The sequence below is a fragment of the Capra hircus genome, chromosome 1 (genome assembly GCF_001704415.2).
Source record: "Capra hircus breed San Clemente chromosome 1, ASM170441v1, whole genome shotgun sequence".
NCBI lineage: Eukaryota > Metazoa > Chordata > Mammalia > Artiodactyla > Bovidae > Capra > Capra hircus.
The window spans coordinates 134,273,762-134,300,864 of NC_030808.1; the positions used below are offsets into that span (position 1 = coordinate 134,273,762).

At 48.3% G+C, this 27,103-nt stretch overlaps 1 protein-coding gene across 1 annotated transcript in view; it reads left to right on the forward strand.

The window, feature by feature from the left end:
• The window catches only part of KY (kyphoscoliosis peptidase), a 52,022-nt gene that overhangs the window by 9,024 nt on the left and 15,895 nt on the right, over window positions 1–27,103 (forward strand). The window contains exons 4-8 of the mRNA XM_018050935.1: window positions 9,559–9,633; window positions 11,591–11,653; window positions 15,009–15,091; window positions 18,850–18,958; window positions 21,914–22,031. Of these exons, the coding sequence (XP_017906424.1) occupies window positions 9,559–9,633; window positions 11,591–11,653; window positions 15,009–15,091; window positions 18,850–18,958; window positions 21,914–22,031 (448 nt within the window). The remainder of the gene's footprint in view (window positions 1–9,558; window positions 9,634–11,590; window positions 11,654–15,008; window positions 15,092–18,849; window positions 18,959–21,913; window positions 22,032–27,103) is intronic.

Below are 27,103 nucleotides of genomic sequence, written 5' to 3' on the forward strand. Positions count from 1 at the left end.
GCCTTGGATAAGGTCCACTGAAGATCGGGATGGAATGAACCCTCCAGGTCTTATGGAAGCCTGGACCACAGTGAGGGAGAGGCTGCCCTGCTCTGGGGCTGAGGCAGAGTGCCCACTCATGCTGATTCATTCATTTCACAAAAAGCAGCTCTGGATGATAGCACTTGGGATCCATCAGAGAACACAACAGACAAGGTTCCCTCCCTGTTAAGCTGACACCTGGTGAAGGAAACTGATGAACCTGACTAGAAAAATGCAAGGTGTCAGATAAGGCTGGAGGAGAAAATAAAGCAGGAAGGGGCATGGAGGGGGAAGTCACGCAGCTGAGTATTCATTTCTGGTGGCTGCTGTGACACATAATCTCAAACTCAGTGGTTTAACACAAATGTACTTATTGTCTTCAGTGGGCTTCTCAGGTGGCTCAGTGGTAAAGAATCCACATGTAATGCAGGAGACCTGGGTTCAATTCCTGGTTCTGGAAGATCCCCTGGAGAAGGAAATGGCAATCCATTCCAGTATTCTTGCCTGGGAAATCCCACGGACAGAGGAGCCTGGCAGGCTACAGTCCATGGGAGTCACAAAGAGTCGGGCATGACTTAGCAACTACAATATTCTCTTCAACAGTTCTGAGACTACAAATCCCATACCAGTCTCACTGGGCCAATCAATCTCTTGGTCAGCATCAGGTTCCTTTTGGAGGTTCTGGGTGATAATCTTTTCCTTGACGCTGCTGGCACTTGTGGACTTGTGGCTGCATCACGCCAGTCTCTGCTTCCATCATCACATTGCATTCTCTCTGTAAAGTAGTTCTATCCTGCTCTGTTTTATAATAATCCTGATGATGGCATTGGGCCCACCCAGATGATCAGGATCACCTTTCTATCACGAGATCCTGAACTGAACCGCATCTGCAGAGTCCCCTTTGCCGTAGAAGGTAACATTCACAGGTTCCCGAATTAGGACATGGATATCTTTAAGGGCCATCATGCAGCTACCACAGGGAACAATTTAAAATAGAGTGGTTGAGAAAGGCATCCCTGAGGTGACATTTGAGTAAGGGAGGTGATGAAGGAGCAGGTCACGCGGCCCCTGGGGAAGAGCTCCCAGCAGAGGGGGTGGTAACTTTATGCAACAGGTGACAGAATGATCACGGGAATCTTGGATCTTCACGCGGAAGAGGTCTTTGCAAGATTCATCTGTGACAGGCCTGTGCGTTGAATGAGAGGGGAGTGATTATAGGAGCCCCAGTGACCTCAGGCCCCAAAAGTTATTCTTGACAAATCAGATTTCTGTTGAGGCCTCCTTCCAGGTCACCTACCCTCATCTCCAGGCAGACTGTCTGTGCCTTCTTTGATCAGACCTGCACTAGGCTCCAACTGCCGTGTTTCCAGACCTGGGACATCCCTGTTGAGCGCCATTCTGCAGAAAGAATCATGAGTGGCCCTGGGTTTTCAAGAGCCCCATGGAAGCCAGGGTCAGTCAGGCTGCAGGAGACAGCCTTGATCACACCTTCTGGCTGGTGCCCGCTGGCCTCGGCCCTGAGCTCTGGCACACTCACAGTCACCCCACAACTAGAGCTACTGCTCAGGGCTTCCACCCTGTGTCAGACTGTACCTGGTGCAGGATCTGCAGAGCTGGACTGTCCCCATCATCAGCCAGCTTGTTGTTCCCAGGGTGTCAGAGCTTCCACTTCCTGCACTAATGCTGACTACCACACTCTGGGCAGAAACCTCTCAACATCCAGCCCAGGGCTGTTTAAGAGTTGGGCTTTTTTAGAAATACTTTAGCTGTGATTTTCTGACTCATCTACTGCAGGAAAAATTTGAAGGCACAGAATCCAGGTTGTAAAGGTGACAGCCGGTTATGAAGAGAGTTAGGAGCATCTTAAGTCAATGATGACAAATATCTGACATGAATGCCATACCACCCCCCTCCAGCACACACACAAGAATACACCCACGCATGTATGCATACACACACTCACATTCATATACACATGCACACACCTGACAGTCTTTGCTAATTGATAAGCGCTCCAGGCAGCCACTTCCAATCAGTCAGAGTTAATGAACAACACAAAATCTGTTTGCCATCTCTGTATTAGGTGTTCAGAGCAAATTAGGTCTTCAGACAAAGCCTGATTCAAACCCACAGAGACCTGGAGAGAAGCTGTCAGGTGGGAGGACTCTCCTGATGGGGTAGAAGGCAGGCCCAGGGCCGCAGGTCGTGGACATGCTTAGGCCTGCCTGCTGCGTCGCCACTTCTCTGGGGGTGGGAACAGGGTCTGGCAACCACTTCTCAGGTGTAGCAGAAAATAACCACTAATATGCTTTTACTAAGACAGCCAAAGTTTCAGCTTCACAAAATGCTGTTTGGGTGATAGCTGGTGGAACTGGGAAGCGGTAACATGAGAAAGTCTGGGGCAGCTGATCCGAAATCCCAGGAAGGCCTCCTTTGGGTATACTTGTGACTAAGATTAGTGTCATGGTATCTGACTGTACCTAGGGCCTGGATCTCACTTTAAAGTTTGTCCAAATGATATTTCACTTTTTATCATTGGCAAATTAATGTTTCTTTAAATTAAGAGTTTTATTTGGTAAGGAATGTTGTAGTTGGCAAACTCTTAGCACTTCACACCTTTAGGAAGCACGGGGTGGTACTGCAACCCTGCTCACTGGGGATAGTGTGCCCAGGTCCAGGACCATTTGGAGCAGAGAAGCCTCCCAGAAGTGCCCTTGCACACCTATGAATGAGAGCGAGAATAACACCCATCAGGGAGGCCGGGAGCTTTGCTATTCTCTTCAAGGGAGTGACGATTAACAGCACCACTTGGGGCAGAGCCAGGAGGGGGCCTCAGGAAAATGTCAGATCCCAGGAAGGGGTGCCAGGGAGAGGTGAGGCAGTGCAGGAAGGGAGAGGTGAGAAAGGGTGACGGATGAGTGAAGGGGTGACTGACTGGGGAGCTTCCAGCCAGGCGAGTGCCCAGTGGGAGACCACCTCAGCACCCACCTCGGAAAGGGCTTATAGAGTTTCGATTTTCAGCTCACTCATTCTCTGACAGAGCGACATGGCTGGATAGGAGTGGTTGGAAGTACCTGGACGTTAGGAGAAGTTTGGGAAAGAGGTTTGTTGTTGAGCCCTGGTAGTTCAGCTGGTAAAGAATCCACCTACAATGCAGGAGATCCCAGTTCATATTCCTGGGTCGGGAAGATCCCCTGGAGAAAGGATAGGCTACCCATTCCAGTATTCTTGGGCTTCCCTGGTGGCTCAGCTGGTAAAGAATCCTCCTGCAATGCAGGAGACTTGAGTTCGATCCCTGGGTTTGGAAGATTCCCTGGAGAAGGGAACAGCTACTCACTCCAGGATTCTGGCCTGGAGAATTCCATGGACTGTATAGTCCATGGGGTCGCAAAGAGTCAAACACAACTGAGTGTTTTCACTTTCAAACCAATAGTCAGGTCAGCTTTGCAGCTTCTCTGTACTTCCAGAGACTGTTGCAGCCCAGCATTTTCCAAATTTTGTTTGATGAAATAATGCTGGGTCAAGTAGACTTCTGCAGAACTTCTCAGATCATTGTGTGATGCGACCTACAAAAGGGGAGGAAGTGGACATTTTTCTCAAATCCTTTTTGTTACAAAACATCTAGTGGGCAAGTATAGCTTGGCACCCACTTTGAAGACCAACTCTGAGTGTTCAGGGGGAGAAAGTGGAAAGGCAGCGGTGAGTAGACCCATGCCCTGGGGCATTGTGGGAAGACGCACAGCTGTAATTTGCTGCCGTGGCGATGGTAGCATATCCTCTGACCACAGCTGAATGACGCTTTGAACTCTGAAACACTTAACATCCTAATTGTCAAGTCACAGGTTGATTTTCTCTGCCAGTGAATGTGCTAGAAACTACAGTCAAAATGAATGTTAACCCCTTCAAAGTAATCCCTTGGAGGCCACTTTGTATCTTTTAAACTTGTTTAAGAGTTACTATCCTTAACATGCAGAGCAAGGTTATGAGCTACACAAGAAAGTCAGTATTGTTATTCTGTGAAAACACATTTAGCAGGCAAAGGATTCTAAATGGAGCTCTTATGAAATCAATAAGGAAAAAAATACCACATCAGTAGGAAAATAAGCGATTCACAAAGTAAGTTTAAAATGGCAAATATATGAAAAATACTATACTGAAAATTTAATAAATACACAAAAACAGTGAGATGTCACTATTCATTTTTTTAAAAAACTTAAGGGATTAATGACAATCAAGTGTCAAATTTTTGCAATACAAACCACCCCAAAATTCAGTTCCTTAAAACATTTAACAGCTCTCAAGTTTACGGGTTGTCTGGGTGTTCTTGTCTAAGCCACACCTGGCTGCTTGCAGGTCTTGGCTAGCCTCACCACTGTGTGTGGTCAGTGGGAGGGCTGGCTGAAGATCAGCTGGTCCGGGGTGGCCTCACCTGAGATGGCTCTGTTCTGCTCCCTGTGGTCTCTTGCCCTCCGCAGGCTAGGTTAGGTGCAGTTACACAGCAGCTGTGGCTGGAATCCCAAGAATGGAAGTGGAAGCAGCAGAGTCGCTTGGCATAGGTTCCAAGCCTGCACAGCATCATTTCATGCTAACTGGCCAGACCACATCATCAGGCCAGCCCAAATGTGGGAAGGAATAAATGACCTCTTTTTGGAAGGAAATACAAAGTATTATAACCAATTTTGCCACTAAACACAGAAAGAATGAGCAAAGTAGACACTCTCTTATACTGTTGAGAGAATCATAAAATCATTCAGGAGATTTTGCCAATATCTAACAAAAGCCTTAAAAATCTCCATACCCTTCAATACATGTTTAAGAGTTTATTTGAAGAAACCGATTTGGAGAGTGTGTAAAGCAGTGTGTCAGAATGTTTGGGTTTCCCTGGTGGCTCCATGGTAAAGAATCTGCCTGCCAACACAGGAGATGCAGGTTCATTTCCTGGGTTAGGAAGATCCCCTGGAGGAGGAAATGGCAACCCACTCCAGTATTCTTGCTGAGATAATCCCCTGGACAGAGGAGCCTGGTGGGCTGCAGTCTGTGGAGTCACAGAAGAATCAGACACAACTTAGCAACTAGACAACATCAGAATGTTCATCACATCATTGTTTAAATAGCAGACCATTTGGGAAATCTTAAATATCCAACAAAAAGAAATTTCTTCTTATGATTATAAACCATCTGTAGACTAGAGTACTATGCAGCCATTTCAAATGACTTGTGACTATATTCAGTAACATGTAAAGACGAGTGAAGAAACAGGATACAAAAACATGTTTATTATTATCCTGCTTTGCCTTGTCACCTATTTTACATCGTTCTGTATCACATAAGTTCTGTTTTAATTCTACTTTTACTTTTGCATTTGATTGGTGTTTTTAAATTTTTATTTTAATTTAAATTAGCATAAAGTATTGGATTTCCTGATGTGCAGTTCTATGTGTTTTAACTTATGCTCAGATTCATGACATCACCAACCACAATCAGAATACAAAGCAGTTCTGTCACCCCCAAAATTCCCTGGTACAGACTCTGTATAGATTCACATCCTCCCATCACTCCTAAGAGTGTTGTTGAGAAGTATCGCTTGATATGGCTGTACTGAAAGGTGTTTATCCATTCACCCACTGAAGGACATTTAGATGTTTCCAGTTTGGGATAATTATGAATAGAGCTTCTATAAGCATTTGTGTACATGTTTTTGTGTGAATGTAAAGAGTTTCATTTCTCTGGGATAAAAGCACAAAAGTATACTTGTTGAGTCATATGTTAAGTACCTGGTTTGTTTTTTAAGAAACTGCTAAACTATTTTCCAGAATGGCTGCATCATTTTACAGTCTCACCAGCATCTGGGAGGGATCTAGTTTCTCTGCAACCTCATCAGTATATAGCATTATCATTATTTTTTATTATTGCTCTTCTAATAGATGTAGTATCTCATTCTGCTTTCAGTTTGCATTTTCCTAATGGTTAATCATGTTGAACATCCTTAATTTCTTATTTGGTGAGATATCCATTATTTTACCCATTTTCTAATTGGATTGTCTTCGCACTTTTGTAAAAAATCAATTTGCCGTATTTGTGTGGGTCTATTTCTTAATTCTATTATGTTCCATTGAGCTATATATCTATCACTTTGTCAATATCACACTGTGTGATTACTGTAGCTTTATAGAACATCTTAAAATCCATTGGTGTTCTCCTTTTTCTCAAAATTAACTTGATTTTTCTTGTTGCAATATCTTTCTACCTAAATTTGAGAATCATCTGGCCTCTATTTACAATCTACAAAATTCCTCCAAGGAGTTTAATTGAAATCGCATGAAATCTATAGATGAATTTAGGGAGATTTGCCAACTTGAAGGAAATGGCAACTCACTCCAGTGTTCTTGCCTGGAGAATCCCAGGGACGGCGGAGCCTGGTGGGCTGCCGTCTATGGGGTCACACAGAGTCGGACACGACTGACGTGACTTAGCAGTAGCAGCAGCAGCCAACTTGACAATATTGAGTCTTCCAGTTCATGAACATAACATATTTTCCTGTGCATTTAGTCAGTCGGTTCAGTCCCTCAGTAAGGTCTGACTCTTTGCAACCCCATGGACTGCAGCATGCCAGGCTTCCCTGTCCATCACCGACTCCTGGAGCTTGCTCAAACTCATGTCCATCAGATCGGTGATGCCATCCAACCATCTCATCCTCTGACATCCCCTTCTCCTCCTACCTTCAATCTTTCCCAGCACCAAGGTCTTTTCCAATGAATTTAAGTCCGCTTTAATTGGTTTGATCATAATTTTTAGTTTTCAGCATAAAATTCCTGCTTTTTTTTAATTAAGATTTACACTTAACTATCATTTTTTGGAGCCTTGGGAGATAGTAATTTTAAAATTCAATTTCTAATATTTATTGTCAACATAAATATAATTGATTTTGAGGTGCTGACCTTGTATCCTGTGACCATTCTTAAACTTACTTTTTAGTTCTAGGAAATTCTTGTATAGATTACTTGGGATTTTTCCATGTAGACAGACATGTCTGTGAATAGGAGTTTCACTTCTTTATTTGTAATCTATATGACTTTTCTTTCTTTCTCTTTTATTTCTATTATTTCACCGGGCAGAACTTCAGTACAGTGTTCATTAGGAACAGTGAGAGTGGCCACCCATGCCTTGTTCCAAATCCCTGGGGGGAAAGATTTCCACTTTTCACCATTAAATATTCAGTTAGCTCTAGGTTTTTGGAAGGTGCCCTTTTCCAGATTAAGAAGCTTCCTTCTATTCCTAGTTTCTTGAGAGGTTTGTTGAGTGGATGTTAAATTTTGTCAAATGCTTTTTCTGTATCAATTGATATGATCATGTGGGTCTTCTTTAGCCTGCTAATATGGTGAATTACAATCACTGATTTTTTAAATATTGAACTAACCTTGCATTCCCAAAGTGGTATATTATTCTTTCACTATACTGCTGGATTTAATTTTCTAATATTTTTTGAGAATTTTTATGTTTATGTTTACAAGGGATATGATCTATAGTATTCTTTTCTTATACTGTTTTTGTCTGGTTTGGGAATCAGATTGATGATGACCTCATAAAATACATATGAAGTATTTGCTGCTTTTCTATTTTCTGAAGGATCTTGTGCAGAATTGAATTTTAAAACTACTGACAGTTTTGTTAGAATTTGCCAGTGAAACCTTCTGGACCTGGTTTTGGTTTGGTTTTTGTTTGTTTGTTTTTGAAAAATTTTGAACTACAAGCTTAGTTTTAAAAATACATATGGGAAATTTCAGGTTATAACTCCTTCAGTGAGTTTTGGTAGTTTATAGCTTTCAAGGAAATGGTCCATTTCAGTTGCAGAAATTACCTGTATAGAGTTATTTATACTATTCCTTATTATTCTTTTAGTATACATGGGATCTATAGTGATAACCCTCATCTCACCTGTATTGGTGTCTTGATTCCTGATTTGTGTCTTGTCTCTTTTTATTTGGCCACTCTAGTTAGAGGTTTATCAATTTTACTGATTTTTTTCAATGAACCAGCTCTTGGTTGTGTTGATTATTCTGTCATTATTTCTTCAAATATTTTTCTGCATCACACTATTTCTTCTCTATTTCTGGAGTCTCAGTAACTTGAGTGTTAAATCTTCAGGTACCATCCCACAGGTTCTGTTCACTGTTTCTTTCTGTTGTTCTTGTTGAGTAATTCTATTGCTCTCTCTTCAAGTTCACTGACTCTTTTTTTTTTTTTTTTTTTGGTCATCTCTATTTTGCTACTGAGTATATGCAGGTATTTTTTAAATAATTGTATTTTTCGGTTCTCAAATTTTTGTTTCTTCATTTTATCTTCCAAGTTTTGCTAGTACTTTGCATCTTTTCATTTATTTCAAGACAATTTACCTCACTTTTTAGAGCATGGTTACCATGGCTGTTTTAAAATCTCTGGCTGATAATTCCAAAATCTGTGTCACCATCGGGTTAGCATCTGTTTATTTTCTGTTCCTTTTTAAGTTGATATTTTCCAGGGTCCCTCTATACTGAGTAACAGGATTTTAGCCTTTGCCAGATCTGCCCCGCACACGCACCGCGCAGCGGCCAATCGAGGCATTGCTTTATACCGTAGTTCAGCTCGCAAAGACTGTGGTCTAATGTTTAGGATGAGCGCGTGCACAGTGTGAATGCGATCCATTCACGTAGAGGTGACCTCAGGAGTTCATCCGTAACTTTATGGAATTGCTCTCTTGATTCCCTCCTCTTTACACCCCACTTGCCAGTCCTCCAGCCCCAAATCTTGGGACTTTAGCTTTCCTACTCTTCTGGGTGCATCTCTGTGTCTGCATCTGGAAACAACCAGTGGAGAACAGAGAGAGGGAAAGAAATCAATGAGTATTTTCCCCTACACTCTTGGGAATCATAGCTTCACTGGTAACCACCTCCCTTACAAAGACTTAGGTGTCTGTTGGGCCACCAAACTCATGGCTGCACTGATACCAGCAGAATTTCCCTGGGGCTGAGTCAGGAGATGAAAGAAAAAAGGGGAAAAACAAGAGGGTTTCCTCCACTGTGACTCTCAGAGTCCTCCTTTCTCACTCCACAAGCCAAAAGAGCGAGCTTCTCTTGGAGCACTTTTTCTCTGCAACCACTGTGCCCTTGTGCATTTGGGTCTGCCTTTGAGTCCAGTCTAGGTAATGCCACAGGGGAAGGGAATGGTCAACTCTGCCAATTTGATGATGCTTTAAATTCTAATCTTCTTCCCCAGTTTGCCTTCTATCATTTGCTTTGAAGTGTCCTCAAATAGTCGGTCTATTCATTCTTTCCAGTGCACTGAGTGGGAGAGACACGGTGGAAGTTGTTTACTCCATCTTGCCCAGACTTGAAAACTGTCTGCTTATTTCTTGCTTTGGGGTTTTGTAAACAAAATTATCTGCATATTCAAAAGAAAGGTCTACAACCAATTGTGTGCTGTTGTTCAAACATGTCATGAGACATTGCACCCTTCTCTGGCAGCGTCTGGCTGAGAATATCACTTCCTATTCCTCTGCAGGAACACAGCTGACTGTGGAGGTCCACCCTCGGGATGCCATGCCCCAGCTGTTCAAGAAGTTCTCCTTAGCTAAACGTACGTGCATACAGGGCTGGTTGTGTTTGGAGGAGCGGCACGGAGGGCTGGGGCAGCTGGAAGGGCCAGAGCCCAACCCGGGGAAACTTCTGGGAGAAGGAAGAGTGACCTGGGCCTACACACAGGGAACCAGCAGAGCCATGGCAGCTTCACCCTGGGACACTCTCTTCTCCACACTCAATAACCCCTGTTCTTGGGTCACACAAGGCATTTAGCTAAACACGAATTTCATCACAAGAATTTTGTTGTTCTTAGACGCCGTGTATTGCCTGCCTAAAAAGTGGCATGCGCTGTCCATAAGCACTGTACACTCAATTGGTTTTTAACTCTTTGTTATACACCAATATTAGCCCTACTTTTTAGATCAGCAAAGGCTCAGAAATGTGAGATAACTGCCTGTCTCCCAGTTAGGAAGCAGGTCAGAACCCTGGTCCAAATGAAGCCCATGCCCTTAGCCACCATGCTTGGCTGCCTTCCGTGCTCTGCGCACAGACCCAGACCCAGGCCTGCGACGTCTCCACTGCTCCCTTCATGGTCCTTACCCTATATCTGTCCATCTTGGGGCTACACAGGCGCCTGGGGAAACTCCAGCCAAGGAACAGAGGCTGCAGAACAGCCCAGGCCGAGGGGCACTGCACGTCCACTTGGGGGGTGGGGAGCTGCAGGGCAGGTCCCCTACAGCTGCCTGGTCCTACAAGCCTCAGCAGCCAGGAGATGGGGAGGGCAGGCCCTGGGAGTCGGCCAGCCGGGTTCAGATCTCAGCTGTGAGACCTCAGGCAAGTAGCTTAACCTCTCTTTTGTACTCAATTTCCTCATGTACAAAAGGAGGAAAATGATTCAAAGTCCCTCAAAGGATTGCTGTGAGGTTACGTGAGACAGTCAATAAAGCACAAGCCAGGCAATAGTAAGTACACAAAAAATCTGGCTACTATTCTGAACCCCTGTCACTCTACCGAAGAATGTGGATGGAAACAAAATATGAACGTAAGAAAGACAAGGCCCACTGTTTCTCAGAATGACCTATGTACATTTGCAACCTTCTATTTTTTTATTTACAGCCAACAATGACCTTCAAGGGCAAAGAATAACTTCCCTTGGCACCCCTATCCCCAGCTCCTCCTGGTTCCATCAGGGACCCCCATCTTTCTGACCTGGTTTCAAATCAGCAAGAAATTATCTCCTGTTGTTTATGGAGTCTAACGACAATTAGTGACCATTCTGCCTTACTGGGCTTCCCTGGTGGCTCAGATGGTAAAGAATCTGCCTGTAATGCAGGGGACCCAGGTTCAATCCCTGGGTCATGAAGATCCCCTGGAGGAGGGAATGTATCACTACCTACTCCAGTATTCTTGCCTGGAGAATTCCATGGACAGAGGAGCCTGGTGGGCTACAGTCTGTGGGGTCGCAAGGAGTCGGACATGACTAAGCGACTAACACACACACGCACACACACACGCACACACTGCCTTAATCGTCCTGCATTTATAGATTTGATTGCCCTTGAACCTTCCTGAGGAATATTTCCCCTCTTTCCCCTTTCATGTCTGCTCGTGGGCAGCTCTTCTCCTGAGATCATCTGGCAGTGTGAATTGACTGACACCCTCAGGATCTCCAGCTGTGGTCCAAGATGGCAGGAACATCCAGTGTGGAGGCAGGAACAGGGACTCCAGGCCAGCCTGCTGAGTAATCCCAAGCCTTGATGTTCTAGAAAATTCTTTCTCTGCTCACAGACTGAACTCTTTCTTGTCATCCCCCATTGGCTCTCAGTCCTCCATATCTCACCAGAAAGCCCAGGACATTCCTAGCAGTAGTTTGGTGGTGGGTGGGGATGACAGCAAGAATACTGTGAGATGGAGAGTGAAGATGAGGGGTCAGAACCACCACACAGAGAGTCATCCGTGCTTGCCTTTCTGTTTCTTCTGAAGTGTCTCTACTCCTGACCTTTGGGATATTGTAGGTTTACAAGTTGATAAAAATGGAAACACAAGACCCCGGCAGCCTGGAGGGAAAGATACCCATGGTAAGTTGCAAAGCCTTCTTGGGGTTGTTTTCTGAGATTGGATTAGCCTCATGAGCCAATCTGCAGTCAGTTGGAAATGGCTCCCTGGAGCAGTCCAGCTCCTTAGAGCTGGGTGTCTGGGGCCATCTCGGGGCTCAGGAGACAAGAGTATCATGATTGACTGACAATGTCTGCTATGGACACAGGTGGAGAAGTGAAAAGCTTACACACCAGATGTGATCCCAAAGCTGAAGCACAAACCCCACCAATAACAAGGCAGCCCATTATGGGAAACATTAGAACAGAATTCGGAATTGAATTAAGTTTTAAAGCAAGTGTCTGTAAGGTAGGAGGCATGTGAATCAGCAGAGTGAGACAGGGGAAGAAATCCTGAAGGGGTGATGGACAGCCTGTGTTAGAATCTTAATTTTGTTCCTCACTCACCTTCCCATAAAGAAGGCTGAGCACCATCTTGAGAGTCCCTTGGACAACGAAGAGATCAAACCAGTCATTGTTTATTGGAAGGACTGATACTAAAGCTGAAGCTCCAATACTGGAAAAGACTCTGATGCAAGGAAAGATTGAGGGCAGGAGGAGAAGGAAGTGAACAAGGATGAGATAGTTGGATGGCATTACTGACTCAGTGGACATTTGAATTTGAGCAAGCTTTGGGAGATGGTGGAGGGCAGAGGAGCCTTGTGCGCTTCAGTCCATGGGGTCACAAAGAGTCAGACACAAGAGCAATAGCAGCAACACCTTCCCTGGGCCTCAGTTTCCCCCTCAGTAGACAAGATGGCATCTAAGGCTTAGTACAGTTTGTTACTTCTTCCCATTGTTTTGCTTTAAAATTAGAATAATTTAGTTAATGCCACTGGTATTTTAAATGTATTTATGCAAAATCATATTCAAATCTTACATAATCTGCTCAAAAAGTAAATTTAATGAGGCATAAATCATTATGGGTATTTTTAATGTTCAGATATTGTAAAATGAAACCAAGAAAGGGCAAAACTAATAATAGGGTTTTCAGTCCCATTTTAGAAATGCCATCCTTCTTCGAAATGGGGGCAGGGGAGACCTCATTTGCAGAGCTGAAGCTTGTTAAACGTGTAAGTCACTTCATATCCACTCAGGTCACCGTGATGGCCCTCGTCAGAGGTGCAGGAGCCAGAGTCCACGGGGGGAGAGGACACTGAGAAGGGGGGAGCTCAGCAGGGCCTGCCGCTGCATCCCCATCCCTTCTGAGAGCCCAGCTGGGTGAGGGCCCCATGGTGGACCACCCAGGATGGCTCTGAGGTGATCTGAGTGATCAGAGGGGAGAAATCCCAGCTCTGGCATGAGACCAGTGAGCCGTGATGGCACTGGGAGCCTCTGGGTAAGACTGTGCAGGACAGAAGGCTGGAGGCAATCGGAGGAGGGGAGCCAGGGAAGGCCTTGGTCCTTGTAGAGGAGCAGAAAAGGAAGGAAGAAGAAGCTGGGTTGCTGAGCAAGGCTGCAGCCTCAAGTAGAGTGTGCGCTGCTTGCCCACCCATCGCACACCCTGCCTTCTCTTAGGACAGGAATAGCCTCAGATCCTGGCGTGTCAGAGGCTCCCCACCTTGCCCCATGTGAGGACTACTGCAGCAGGTCAGCAGGGACTGAAGGAGCAGACAGAGGTGGCCAAAGCCAGTCTGAGCTTGAGAAGGAAGTAAAAGGCTTTGGTCCTATCAGGAAGGGGCCTGCATTAGTGGGGACATGCAGAAGGGTCCATGTGGCCTGCTCCTGATGCTGAACTTGACTGGAGCCTGGGATCTCCTCTGTGGCTGGACAATGGCCAGCTCCCTAACCAGCTGGCGGTGCCTCACATGCAGTGCCAGCCCTGGGAGGGTTGCAGAGCAGCTTAAGCCAGAGCTAGTGGTGACACCTTGTCCCCATCAAGGAAGCCACTGCATCCATCTCGGTGGGAACAGCAGCTCTGCCTCCAAAATACTGTCTCCAACTCTTTTACACTCTGACTTACAGCCCTGGTTCTGACTGTGCAGCCTCCGTGCTTGCTGCTCTGCTCCTCCTGTAGCTTGTGTACTTACTTAAAAACATTTAATAAATTATTCTTCTGCTTAAACTAAAAATAGAGGGGGCTGTCCTCAGAGGATGTGTGGGTTACACACAGGAACAGCTCCGCACTGGGCGCAGAGGTTTTATATCCCTGTTCTGTGCTTGCCTGCAAAGGACCCCCTCTTTGCACCCTTCCAGGGAGCAGAGCACCTCTAACCTTACCACGTGATCCACTATCTCATTCACTCCCCAAGGTACCCCGCAGATACATGCTTGAGGCCAGGCTACTGGATTCAGCAACTCCCAGTGAGGGGGACGTCAGCCAGCCATTCCAGGCCGTGTGTAGTCCCACCAGGCACTTTCCCCATCCCTCTGCTCCTCCCAGACTTGCTGTCGTGTCCTGTGGCCCCCAAAGCACCCCTCACTCACCCCTCCTCCATCATGACATGGAGAATGAGAGTTGACCCCGTGGAGTTGGGGGATCAGTGCCCCTTTGGCTCCATCCTCCTCTCACTCCCTTCCTGACCTCCCACCCAGGTTGCCTGACTTTGGTCAGCCTGGGCCTTGAATAAGAAAGACCCAGCCAAAGCCCAGGCTCTTCTCTGGGCTGGGGCAGGGGTTTGCTGCCTGTCCATCCTTGGGTTGCTCTAACCATTGATCAGTTGGTTCTGCAGTAGCTACCTGAGTCTGTCCTGTGTCTGGGCATAGGTGAGGGATTCTGAGACCCAGCCTCCCCTGGGGGCCCCCCACCTTACCTTAGGCACCTGTTGCCAGAACTCTTAACTTTCTCATGGTGCATACAGTCTCCAGCTGATCACAGGCAAGGGAAGAAGCCTGACTGGGTGCCAGATGCACCTCACCCCATGGAGGCCCAAGTGGCCAAGAACCACCATGCCCTCCTCCAACACCCAGAGTGCCCTGCAGCACATCCACCCGGGGCACCATAGCCAGGGCATCAGGGGCCAGCAGCATTGCCTGGATCCTTCCCACAGAGCACTGTTTCTGGAAAAGCTAGCAGAGAATCTGCAGAAACCTACCTGGTGGGAGAAAGGATTCTATCGCAGTCTGCCTGGGGCTGCTGAGTTCACTGAGGTGCAGTCTCTATACTGCTGACTTCCCGGGTCTCCTTAGGGTCCCTGTGAATCTCCCAGAGGACTAGAGGAGTTGCGATAGTTCCCAAAGAGGAACTGTTCTAGGAGATCTAGCTCTTGAGAGCAGTGTTTCAGTCTAGGAGTCATGCTGAAGGTCAGGCAGTCATGGCTCCTCACAAAGACAGGGAGGCCTGATCCAGGCAGTCCTGCTGGCCAGTCTCAGCCACTGACCAGCCCCTCTGTGTTTCCAGCCTACCCCTGGGATCGCTCCAGCCTGAAGTCCATGCCCCTGGACCTGCGGCAGTTTGAGAAGCTGGACACCTATGCCTCACAGGTAGGAGAGCCAGCCCCTCTGCCTGTGTGCCCCCCAACCTCAAGACAGCTTGGAGTGTCCTAACCCAGGGTGACAAAGTCTCTGCCCGACCCTCATAAGTGTATCCTGAGTCCCTCGGGTGGGTGGTCCTGAGTGCCTTTCCACAGCGTGTGGATGGGGGACAGAAGGCCAGGACACAGGCCACCTCACCTCATTCCCCCCACCCCACTTACAGTCCTGATGCTCTCATCCTGGGCCATACACCTTGTCCCATCCCCTTGATAGACTCCTCTGATTAGCCCTGTCTGTCCTCACCTACCCATTTGGGCATTGCTGTTGCCAGCCCTGTCAGCCCCAGCCCATGCACGGAGGGAGCGAAAGGATAGGGGAGGACCACGAATGCCAGCACCCACGTGACTCCAGCCATCCTCACCCCTGGAGCACGTGGGCAGCTGAACTTCCACACCTCTGGGCCTGGGTGCATCTGGGGTGGGGGTGGGGCAGCTACAAGCGCTGAAGCACCAAGGACACATCGGGCTCCTGGGAGTCAGGCAGGAGCCTCGCCACAGAGAGTCTGATTGGAGGAGCCAAGGAGCTGGACCATTGCTAAGGTCACAGTGAGCCGCCTGGGCTAGTAAGCCAGGAACTCATTGTTGCCCTAGAAAAACCGCCCTGGGGTGAGCCCACGATGGGTACTCAGGAACCTTGCTTGTTGAACTGATGAGTGATGATAGGCGCTTGGATCAAGAGAGTCCGATTCGAGGCAGGGACGTCAGTAGGAGGACATCCAGCTGTCCAGGCAGGATGAGGCATCCCTGGATGAGGCGGGGACATTGAGAACAGAGAGGAGCTGGAGGCAGAGAGGGGGCCCCTCCCCAGTGTGTGTGCAGTGAAGGGAAAATGGGGAGAGGGGCTTGCCCGTCTCTGGGCCGGGTAGTGGACGACTGGAGGGCAGGTGCTCGGCACAGGGAGCGAAGAAGCAGGAGCGTGTGTCAGGGGATGATGAGTTTGTTGGGATGCAGTGAGCTCTGGTGCCTGCGGAAATGACCACTGGGCAGCTGCATAGCCAAGCCTGGACCCGTATCCTGGCTGGAGAGAAACCCTTGGGCCAGAAACCCTGCCTTGGGAGCCGTCAGATTCAGTTAAGAGCTGAAGCCCTAGAGAGGGCATCATCTTGGGGAAGGCAGGCTGGGGATCCAAAGGGCCTGGATCTGCCTGAGGCCAGGCAAGATCTGGAAGGATCAGTGTTCTGGAAAGCACAGGCATGGTCAACAGCATGGGCTGTTCACTCTGGCCAGGCAAGGCTAGCACAGGGGCCTTTCCATTCTTCTACATTGAAGTCCTTCTTACTTCTTGGTAGGGGGCAGCTCAGAGGAAGGCTGGAAGTCTCAGCTAGGCTCCAGCAGGCTGAGGGGCAAATGAGGGGGTGAAGGAGGAGGGAGTGGAGAGAAGACCCCACAGGAGCCTGGCAAGGAAGGAAGGCTAGACGTGGGCAGTCCAGTGAGAGAGACTGGGAGGTGTTTTGAAGAGACACGGCAGACAGGAGAGGATGGGACGCCCAGGATAGGAAGGAAGAAGTCAGAACACAGCCAAGCAAGGGCACCGCTTGAGGAAGGAAGAGCAGGCTCTGCTGAGGCAGAGACCCAGACCAGAGGCCTACAGAGAGGCTGGCTGAGCAGGAGGGAGGTCTTATTGGTAAGGAAGCCGTGCCTGGGCCTTACGGAGTCTGAGGCCAGGTCTTCTGCGAATTAGGGAAGGAAAGGGAGGCCATCCAAAGTCAGCAGGGTGGGGTAAGTTGTCACAGCCTCCAGAAGGGATAGACAGACTGCTGGACAGGCCCAGAGAGCAGTGCATGAATGGGGACCAAAGGACCAGAATCCGCAGAACTGAAGCCATGGGTTAAGTCAAGAGTCAGCCAGACTATCATGTGGGCCTACGATGTGTTGGGTGTGGTTCTAGACCCAGGAAGGGGACAAAAACAAGTACCATGCGGTTGGAGCAGCTGACCAAGGGGGCACACGGGAGGGGCTTGGAGGTCTCCCTGTGGTCAGAGGGTGGATACTGGAGAGCCTCGGAAACATGCCAGGAGAGAACAGGTCAGGAGGATCTCAGTGGGGGCTGACCGAGGTATGGACAACCACTGCAGAAGTAAGCCCCCAGGTGCCCCTGCTTCTCTAGAAAGAGTGATCAGGGCTGCCTTTCAGCAATGCCAACCCTGAGGGCCCCTGCTGGAAAACCTAACTTGTTCTTTTTTTCTAAATTATAGTAAAATATATGTGACATAAAATCTGCCATTTGAGTCATTTTTAAGTGTACAATCCAGTGCATTAGTTACAGTGCCAGTGTTGTACGATCGTCACTATCGCCTTCTTCCAAATTCAGCCTAAAGAGGAACTTTGTACCCATTAACCAATGACTCCCCATTCTCTCTCCTCCCAGCCCCTGGCAACCTCTAATTCCGTTCCTAGGAATATAGGCCCCCAAAACAAAGACTGATCCTCAGATACTTGTTCACCAATCCTCGTAGGGGCAATATTCACAGTAGCCATAAGGTAGAAACAATGTAAGTGGCCATCAGAAATGAATGGATAACCTATCTACTATCTCCATGAATTTATCTAGTATTTCATGTAAGTGGAATCATACACTGTGTCTTTTTGTGTCTGACTTGTTTCACTTAGCATCATGTTTTCAAGGTTCATCCAAGTTGCAACATGTAAGAGAACTTCATTCCTTTTCATCAGTTCAGTTCAGTTCAGTTGCTCAGTCGTGTCCGACTCTTTGCGACCCCATGAACCACAGCACGCCAGGCCTCCCTGTCCATCACCAACTCCCATGGATGAGTAATATTTCATTGCATGGTTAAACCATACTTGGTTATCCATTCATCTCTGATGGCCACTTACATTGTTTCTGCCTTCTGGCTATTGTGAATATTGCCCCTAGGAGGATTGGTGAGCAAGTATCTGAGGATCTGTCCTTGTTTTGGGGGTGTATATACCTAGGAGTAGAATTGCTGAGTCACATGGTAATTCCATGTTGAAATTTTTGAGGAACTACCAAACTTTCCCACAGCAGCTGCATCGCTTTACATTTACAGGGATTCTAATTTCTTCACATTTTTGCCTTTGTGTGTATGCGTGTGATTGCCTACCTTTTTTTAAACTACAGTCATCCTAGTGGGTGTGAGGTAGTATCTCACTGTAGTTTTGATTTGCACTTCTCTAGTGACTAATGATAGACTTCCCCGGTGGCTCAGAGGTTAAAGCGTCTAATGATAAACATCTTTTTATATTTTTATTGGCCATCTAAATTTTTGGAGAACTGTACGTTCACATCCTTGGCCCATTTTAAAATTGGGTTTGCTTTTGTTGTTGAATAACAGGAGTTCTTTGTATATTCTGGATATTAAACCTTTATCAGATACATTATTTGCAAATTTTTTCTTCCATCTGTAAGTTATCTTTTCACTGTCTTAATATTGTCCTTTGATGCACAGAGGTTTTTATTCTTATGTAGCTCAATTAATCCATTTTTTCTTTTGTATCCCATGATTTTAGCATCATATCTAAGAATCCATTGCCAAACCCAAAGTCATGGTGATTTACCCCTGTGTTTTCTTCTAGGAGTTTTATGGTTTAAGTTCTTATATTTAGGTCACTGATTATTTTTGAGTTAATTTTTTATATGGTATGATGTAAGGGGTCCAGCTTCATTCTTTTGCATATGAATATCCAGTTGTTCAAGCCCTGATGTAGCGCACCCCTCCCACTCCCCAGGTAACAGTCAAGAGTGGCCTCGAGGAGCTGGTGAGCGACCTGCTCCAGGAGGCCCACAGTGACCTGGAGATTGTCCGTGCCATCTGGATCTGGATCTGCCACCACATAGGTAGGCCTGCCTGCGGAGCCGCTGGCTCTGGGACACTGTTCCCAGAGAAGTATCTCTGGGCTTAATTCCATTACCAGTGTGTGTGCAGTAAGATGGAAGGTGAAGGAGAAGGACTCCCAGGGTTCAGTAACCAGACTAAGGAAGGTTAACTCATATGCACCAGCTGCCCATGTTTACTCCCCCAAGTCTGTGCGCTCCGTGAAGCACCAGGGGTAGGGATCCCACCTGGCCCTTTGCCCACAGCCAGAGCTGAGGCCCCTCACCCAGCCACAACCTTCCCTCAGTCCTGCCTTCCTGGTCGACCTGCTCCACAGAGATGAGAACCCAGAGCAGAAGGTTGTTACCAGGAAGGAGGTGGCTGGGGACGAGTCAAAGTTGTTTGAAAAGTTACTGCAGCACCAGAGGTTTCTCAAAGCATCCATGCCAGGAAGGGTGGGCACCCCTCTGCTTGTTCCTTACTCCCACACCAGTGACCTCGCTGCCACTCAGCCTGGTCTCCAAGTTCTGAGAGCCAGGGGCCATGCAGCTGCCCCCAGCTCTGCACAGGACCCCCTCAGCTGTCTGACCAGCTCAGGCCAAGCCCCGGGAGGTTGCTAAGGGGAAGCTGGCTGCTGCCTCCTACAGTCCATGGAGAAGCCAAGTGGCAGGATGGACTTCTAGTGACTTCCCTGCGACATAGTGACCAGCGGAGATCCCCTACCTGCTGTCACTGGGCTTTCCTTTTGTCCTCCCAGAGCGGCAGTTAGGGATGCAGCTTAGAGGATGAACTCACCTGACTCAGGTAGGCCATCTGGCCACAGGACCTGAAGGGCCAGCTTCTGCCACGTCAACCTCAGCTGTTCAGCCTGGGCCTAATAAGGGGGCAGGATGGGAATCGGAACATCTGATATGACATTGTGTGTGGCCCCCACCCTCACACACACATACACACACACCCTCACACACCCAAACACACACATACCCTCACACACACACACCCTCACACACACACATCCTCACACACACCCTTATACACACACCCTCACACACACACACACACACAAACACACACACATATACCCTCACACACACCCTCACACACACATCCTCACACACACACACCCTTACACACACACCCTCACACACACACACCCTCATACACACCCTCACACATGCACACCCTCACACACACCTTGACACACACCCTTACACACACACACCCTTACACACATACACCCTTACACACACACCCTCACACACACACACCCTCATACACACCCTCACACACACACCCTCACACACACACTCATACACACCCTCACACATGCACACCCTCACACACACCCTGACACACACCCTCACACACACACACACACCCAAACACACACACAAAAACCCTCACACCCTCACACACACCCTCACACACACACCCTCACACACACACACTCTCTCACAAACACACACGCTCACCCTCACACACACCCTCACACACACCCTCACACACACACACCCTCACACACACACACACCCTCATACACACCCTCACACATGCACACCCTCACACACACCCTTACACACACACACCCTTACACACATACACCCTTACACACACACCCTCACACACACATCCTCACACACACACTCTTACACACATACCCTCACACACACACACACCCTCATACACACCCTCACACACACACACCCTCATACACACCCTCACACATGCACACCCTCACACACACCCTGACACACACCCTCACACACACACACACCCAAACACACACAAAAACCCTCACACCCTCACACACACCCTCACACACACACACACTCACTCTCACAAACACACACGCTCACCCTCACACACACCCTCACACACACACACCCTCACACACACACACACCCTCATACACACCCTCACACATGCACACCCTCACACACACCCTTACACACACACCCTCACACATACACACAAACACACACACAAAAACCCTCACACCCTCACACACACACACACACTCACTCTCACAAACACACACGCTCACCCTCACACACACAAACACACTCACATCCTCACACACACACACAAACACCCTCACACCCTCACACACACACATACACCCTCACACATACCCTCCACACACCATCACACACACACACCCTCTCTCACACACACACATACCCTCACACACACACACCCTTGCACCCTCACACACACCCTCACACCCAAACACACACACACACCCTCACACACACACCCTCACACACACACACCCTCCACACACCCTCACACACACCCTCTCTCACACACACCCTCACACATACACACCCTCACACCCTCACACACACACACACACCCTCACACATACCTTCACACACACACACCCACACACACACACACCCCGTGGGCACACGTGGGCACACATACACCCTTTGTGCCCTCACAGGCCACAGTACCTGCCTCAAGGCCTCACACAGGTCTTAGGCTCTCTCGTTAGCCAAGTAAAGTGGCCTGTCTTCACTTTCGGGGACTAGTGTTAACAGTAACTCAGCATGCTCCATGTGGGTAGTGTGAGACCTTGGCCTTGGGGCTGCAGCAGGGGGCAGCCTCACTGGCTCTGCTTACAGAGCTGCGTGCTCGTGGGGACATGTGGGCAGAGCTCCCAACTGCCCGAGTGATGTGTTGGTCCCTCCCCTCCCAGCCCCTCCTCAGAGACCTAAAGAGCCAGGTGGCCCCTTCTGCCAATGCCTTGCTCTTTCTCCCACCACCCAAGGGTACATTTCCCAGATATCGCCCAGCCTGGGGCCCTGTTCCCTTCAGTCCACAGCAGCCTCTCCTGGACCCAAGGGAGGCCACCCCAAGTGATGCTGGAAGCAGAGCAGAGGGCGAGGGCAGTGGGGTGGACCCCTCTCTCCTCTGTACCAGCCTGCTCATCTCCAAGGACCTGGTTCCTCACAGCCTCCTCCTCTGCTCTCCAGAATACGACATTGAGGCTGCCCAGGAGAAGGACCGCCAGGCCTTCAAACCCACCGCCATCCTGCAGACCCAGAAGACCAACTGTGACGGCTATGCTGGGCTCTTTGAGAGAATGTGCAGGTACAAAGGGCTCCCAGGCTGACCACCCTGACCCAGCGCTTCCCCCTGCCACCTGCCCTGTGCCTTCACCCACGCTCTGGGCCGAAATGGGAGTTTGCAAACTCTACTCTGAATCCAAGTGAGTCTTGAAAAGGTCAATTTCTCCCTTTTTAACACCAGCATAATTGACTTTGTACCATCTGCCGGGCTTCGCGATACATTAACATAATGGCAGATGAATGCACAGAGATAATTTGGTTATAAAAGGCCCTTTTTCCACCTTCTCCCATCTCTGTGCAGCTGAAGGTTAGAAGAACGGCAGATGTGGGAATGCCAGGACCATGGCTGCAGGCGCCAGGCGGACTATGAAAGGCTGTCCTCCGGGCTGGCGCAGGGGCCTCTTGGGGGAACAAAAGCCCCCGACCTGGAAAAAATTTGTCCATTGGAAAAGCTGAATCACTAGGCAGCAGCTCCTCTCTTGGAGCCTTTGGGGTCTGTTTCCGTTGCTCTGGGAGTGAGCACCTGGCCAGGATGCCTGAGGCTGGGTGGGGGGAGGAGGAGGGGCAACGCAGAGGTGGTGAGAGCAGGCGCGAGGCTGGTAGGGAAGGTGTTGCTCTTTGGAGACCTCGCTGCCGGTTCTGTGTGACCTGGAGACGGACTCCAGGCTGGGGGAACCCTGCTGACCCCACAGTTTCCTCTGCCCACTGTCTAAGTTCTGCTGTGTTCCCCCAGCAACAATCAGCCAGCCCTGGGGGCCACTGCAAAGCCCCTCCCCGGGGGGGTAGACAGACTGCACCCACTGCCTGCGTGGACCTCTGGGAACGAGTCTTCTCAGGCTCCCAAACGTCAGCCGACCAGAACTGCAGGGGGCAATTTATCAAACCAAGAGCAGAGACGATGATAACTAAAGTGTCCACGGGAGGCAATGGAGTGACAGTGTTGTACCACGGCCATACGATGTCCTGCTCCCAGGGGGACACGCCACCCACTCCGGGCCTGACCCCCAGCCCTCCAGGCTGCCATCCGCATCACCACTACCCAGCACAGACACGCTGCTCCATCCCTTCCGTTCTGTCTCTGCTCTTCCATCCCCTACCTCCAAGCCCACCCCTGAGACCACAGCCCCAGAGGGGACCCGAGGGTCAGCGGGCAGAGGATGCCAAGCCCTCTGCAACTCACCCACCCCCCCCACACACACATTCCCACGCTACCCCAGACCCAGGCACCCCTCATACATTCAGGGCTTCCAGGAACCCAGGTCCTCAGCAGCCCCCTGCCCTGGCTCCCGGGCCCTAGGTTCCTAACAAGACTAAAAGCTCACACTGTCCCCCATGACGTCCTCCGAACTGCAGCCTCGCCTCCCTTCCAGCCCTGCCCCCTCTGCCACTGCCTGCACTTCACACTTTGGCTAATCCTGCTCCATCTGCTTGCTTTGCCTCTCAGTGCTCTTCAGGCCCCACCTCTCCCTCTCCAGATGCCATCAACATACCTACACACCAGCTCAGGTCTTGCTTAGGCTTTTATTTAATCCCTTTTCTAAATTAAAAATAAAGCTTAACTATAGGTGATTTATAAAGTGCATAGAAGAAACAGAAGAAAATTAAGCTACCCTGAATCCTACCAGTTAGAGAACACTTAACATTGTGTCCTTTTGTGCCGGGGTCCAGCCCCGGTGGATCCAGGGAACTCGAAGGGTGGACGGCGTTGGCGTGGAAAGACTTGTTTGTTTATTAATGTAAGATTAGATTAATGTAAGATTAATGTAGTAAGAAGGTTAAGTGGAGGAAGAGGGCTGAATAGCTTGGTTTACGCGGAAGGCCAATAAAATTCCAGACAAGGAATTTGCACCATCTACGTTGGGCCACCGGCACCCACTTGAATATCTAAGGGTGCCTCGCCTTAAGCTCCCTTTCGTGCGGGTCTTAACAGCCGGGGCAAGTAAGTAGACCTGGCGAGCCTCCGCGCCCCAGATGGAGATTCAGCCTGAAGTTAAAGTAAAGAGCAGAGAGAGGGAAGGGGAGAGAAGAGGAGAGAGAGAGACACGGGGGGAGCCAGAGTCCCAAGAAACCAGGCCGAGAGACTAGTTCGAGAAGCTGGCCCGAGAAACTGGCCCCCGGCCCCTGGCCCCCATCCTTTATTGTTCAGAAGGCCTTTTATACTTTTGATAAAACACGGAGATCAATGGGTAATACAAAATTATGTAGCATTCGCAACCCAGATTCTTTCCATATATCATTTTGTATACAAAAGGTCTCAGGTGATTTATATTATCTTCTGGCCAAGAGGCTTGTTAACACTTTTTGGCTCTCTTCCTTAATGAATGTTAATTTTGTTTCCCCTGAAGTGTTTTTCTTTAATCTGCATCTCCTTAAAGCATTTAAAGTTACAACTCTATAGAACAAAGGTGCAGTGGGATATAACAAAGAAGGTACTTAACTCAAAGATCTAATGTTGCTAATACCAGGTCTACTACTTGTTTTTCTATATACCAACTATATCTAAAAATAAAGGATATGAAAATTTGGCAGCAAGCATTGACTCAACAAATGAAACCTTTAATCAGTCCTATTCTAAAGATTTTGACTCTTCGGAAGCTCCTACATTCCTAGGATGTTTTAAGCTTCCTGTGCCTCCTGCGGTCAGGAGGCCTCAAACAATCACACGCGCAGAGTCCTGCAGGCAGGCTAGAAAGCCATTGGTGGGGTTTTTGGATTGAAACACTCTTTCAAATGCAGAAGACTAAAGCCCTGAATTGACTTTTTCCAGAAAATGTCAGAAGAGTGGAAAAGCAGAGCACAAAAGCCGGCAGATTTTTGTTGGGGTACATGCTTAGGAATTTCCAGAGGGGTCCCTGAAGTCTGAGCACGCCTTGCGTATGTCAGCTTCCTTCCTCATGACCTTGTCACGGGCGGGATTCCTCACACTGGCTCCCAGCACTTTTGCTTTCTGGAATTTGTTCTCTCATATAGCCTTTGCCTGTGCTCATTTCTTCTTATAGGTTTTACATGTCTTCATGTCTCCCCCCACCTTCCCTTTGAATATCCATCTCAGAATCCTATACACAGGTAGGCCCTCAGTGACAGGAAATGACAAGATATTCCTCGCAGACTTGTATGAGTTGGACCTTCTCTTTTAAAATAAGGGAATAACCATCTATGCTCAGCTCTATTTGAACCTAGCATCTTTCAGAGCGTAATTATTTTCATCTTAATTTGCAAATTTGAAAACACTTGGGGTTTTCAGTCACAGAGTATATTTTTTTATCCAGTAGAAGTCTTCCTAGCATGGTATGGAAGGAGTCCCAGATTCACAGCCAGAAAGACTCTTCCAGGCCTCAGTTAGTTTACCAGTCCTTGATTTCCAATCCTTAACGTCCCACTCATTAGTTTTGCTCCCTTTGGAAGGCACTAAGCTTCTGGGTGCTGGGAGGGATTGGGGGCAGGAGGAGAAGGGGACAATAGAGGAGGAGATGGCTGGATGGCATCACCGACTCAATGGACGTGAGTCTGAGTGAACTCTGGGAGTTGGTGATGGACAGGGAGGCCTGGCGTGCTGCAGTTCATGGGGTCCCAAAGAGTCGGACACGACTGAGTGACTGAACTGAACTGAACTGAACTGAAGCTTCTGGGAGCTTCGGTTTTCTCATCTGTACACTGAGGGCTCCATTGCCTACTGGCAGGACTAAAGGAGAACTTGGGGGCTGTTATTTTTAACCCTCCCTGTCCTCTCAGTATTGCAGTGTCTTTGCTGTGTAGAACTTTCCTACAGACCACATAGACTCACATAGGCTCAGAAAATTGACATTGGCCTTGAGTGGAACTGCAACTCTTTGGCCTGGTCCAGAGGCTTAACAATGGCCGTTTTCTGGCTTGAAGCTGATCATTAAAAGACCAACGTTTTGCATCATTTAAAGTTATGTTCCCACCTGGCAGTTACCCTGTGAAATACTCTCCACATAGCCTGGGATATTTAACAATAGCTCACAGTTCTCTGAATTCCTTTAACTTTGGCTTTAAAGATCAGTAACCTCAGCCATGCGTCTTTCCTACATCCTCTTCTCTTTAAAATAACTGCTGAAGGTTTGGTAAATTCATTAGCAGATCCCTTAATAACCAAGGACGTGTAATCCACACTTGCTGATTTATCCCTGCTTAGTTGTCAGAGTGGCCTCTTAGCAAGAGTTGTGTCCATATAGCTGGCATTACTTCTACCAGTCCAGTCTGCCTCCTTGCAATGGCCTCATTAAAGACTGATTTAATAAAGTAATTTGGTGGGGAATTCAGATATTTTTGCAACATCATTCATTTCCTCATCGTCTTTCTCAAGTAACCAGTGTGCCTTTCTTGTTAGCGCTGCTGCTTGTAACTGCTGGTCCAGTTTCTTTCTGACTTTCTCTCGTCCAGCATTCACGTCTCTCCTTTTGCCTCAGTTCCCCGACAGCCTTCACGAATTCCGCTTCATTTCTTTGCAAGGGTCATGCTTGATTCCCCGGAATTCTGCCAGCAAGTCAGCCTCCAGTGCAATTTCTTCCCCTGTTACCACGGCGCTAACACCACCAGCTAGCAGATTTTCCAGGGACTTTTGAGAAAGCCAAGAGCTTATTACCAGTTTCAGGCTTTGATGCGGAGGAGACTGGCTGTCACCAATCAGATGTCAGTCTGTTTCCCATGCATCTTCCAGCTGTCACAGCGGTGTGCTGCCGCTCCGCATCATGTCCCAGACGATCCCAGAACATCACTTGGTTCCAGAGGCCCCGAAGGCTGAATATACAGGATAACCTTAAATTATCTCCATCCTATATGGCCTCTGAAAGGAACATCTAAACCCCACCACCCTTTTAGATACATCGAAGGACAGTGCTCATGAAGATGAATTGCATCACTATAGCAAACCAGTCTTTACTTTTGCTTTGTATACCACCTGGAACTTTATGCTGCTGCTGCTGCTGCTGCTGCTAAGTCGCTTCAGTCGTGTCTGACTTTGTGTGACCCCATAGATGGCAGCCTATCAGGCTCCCCCGTCCCTGGGATTCTCCAGGCAAGAACTCTGGAGTGGGTTGCCATTTCCTTGGATTGAAACAAATCTTGCTGTAC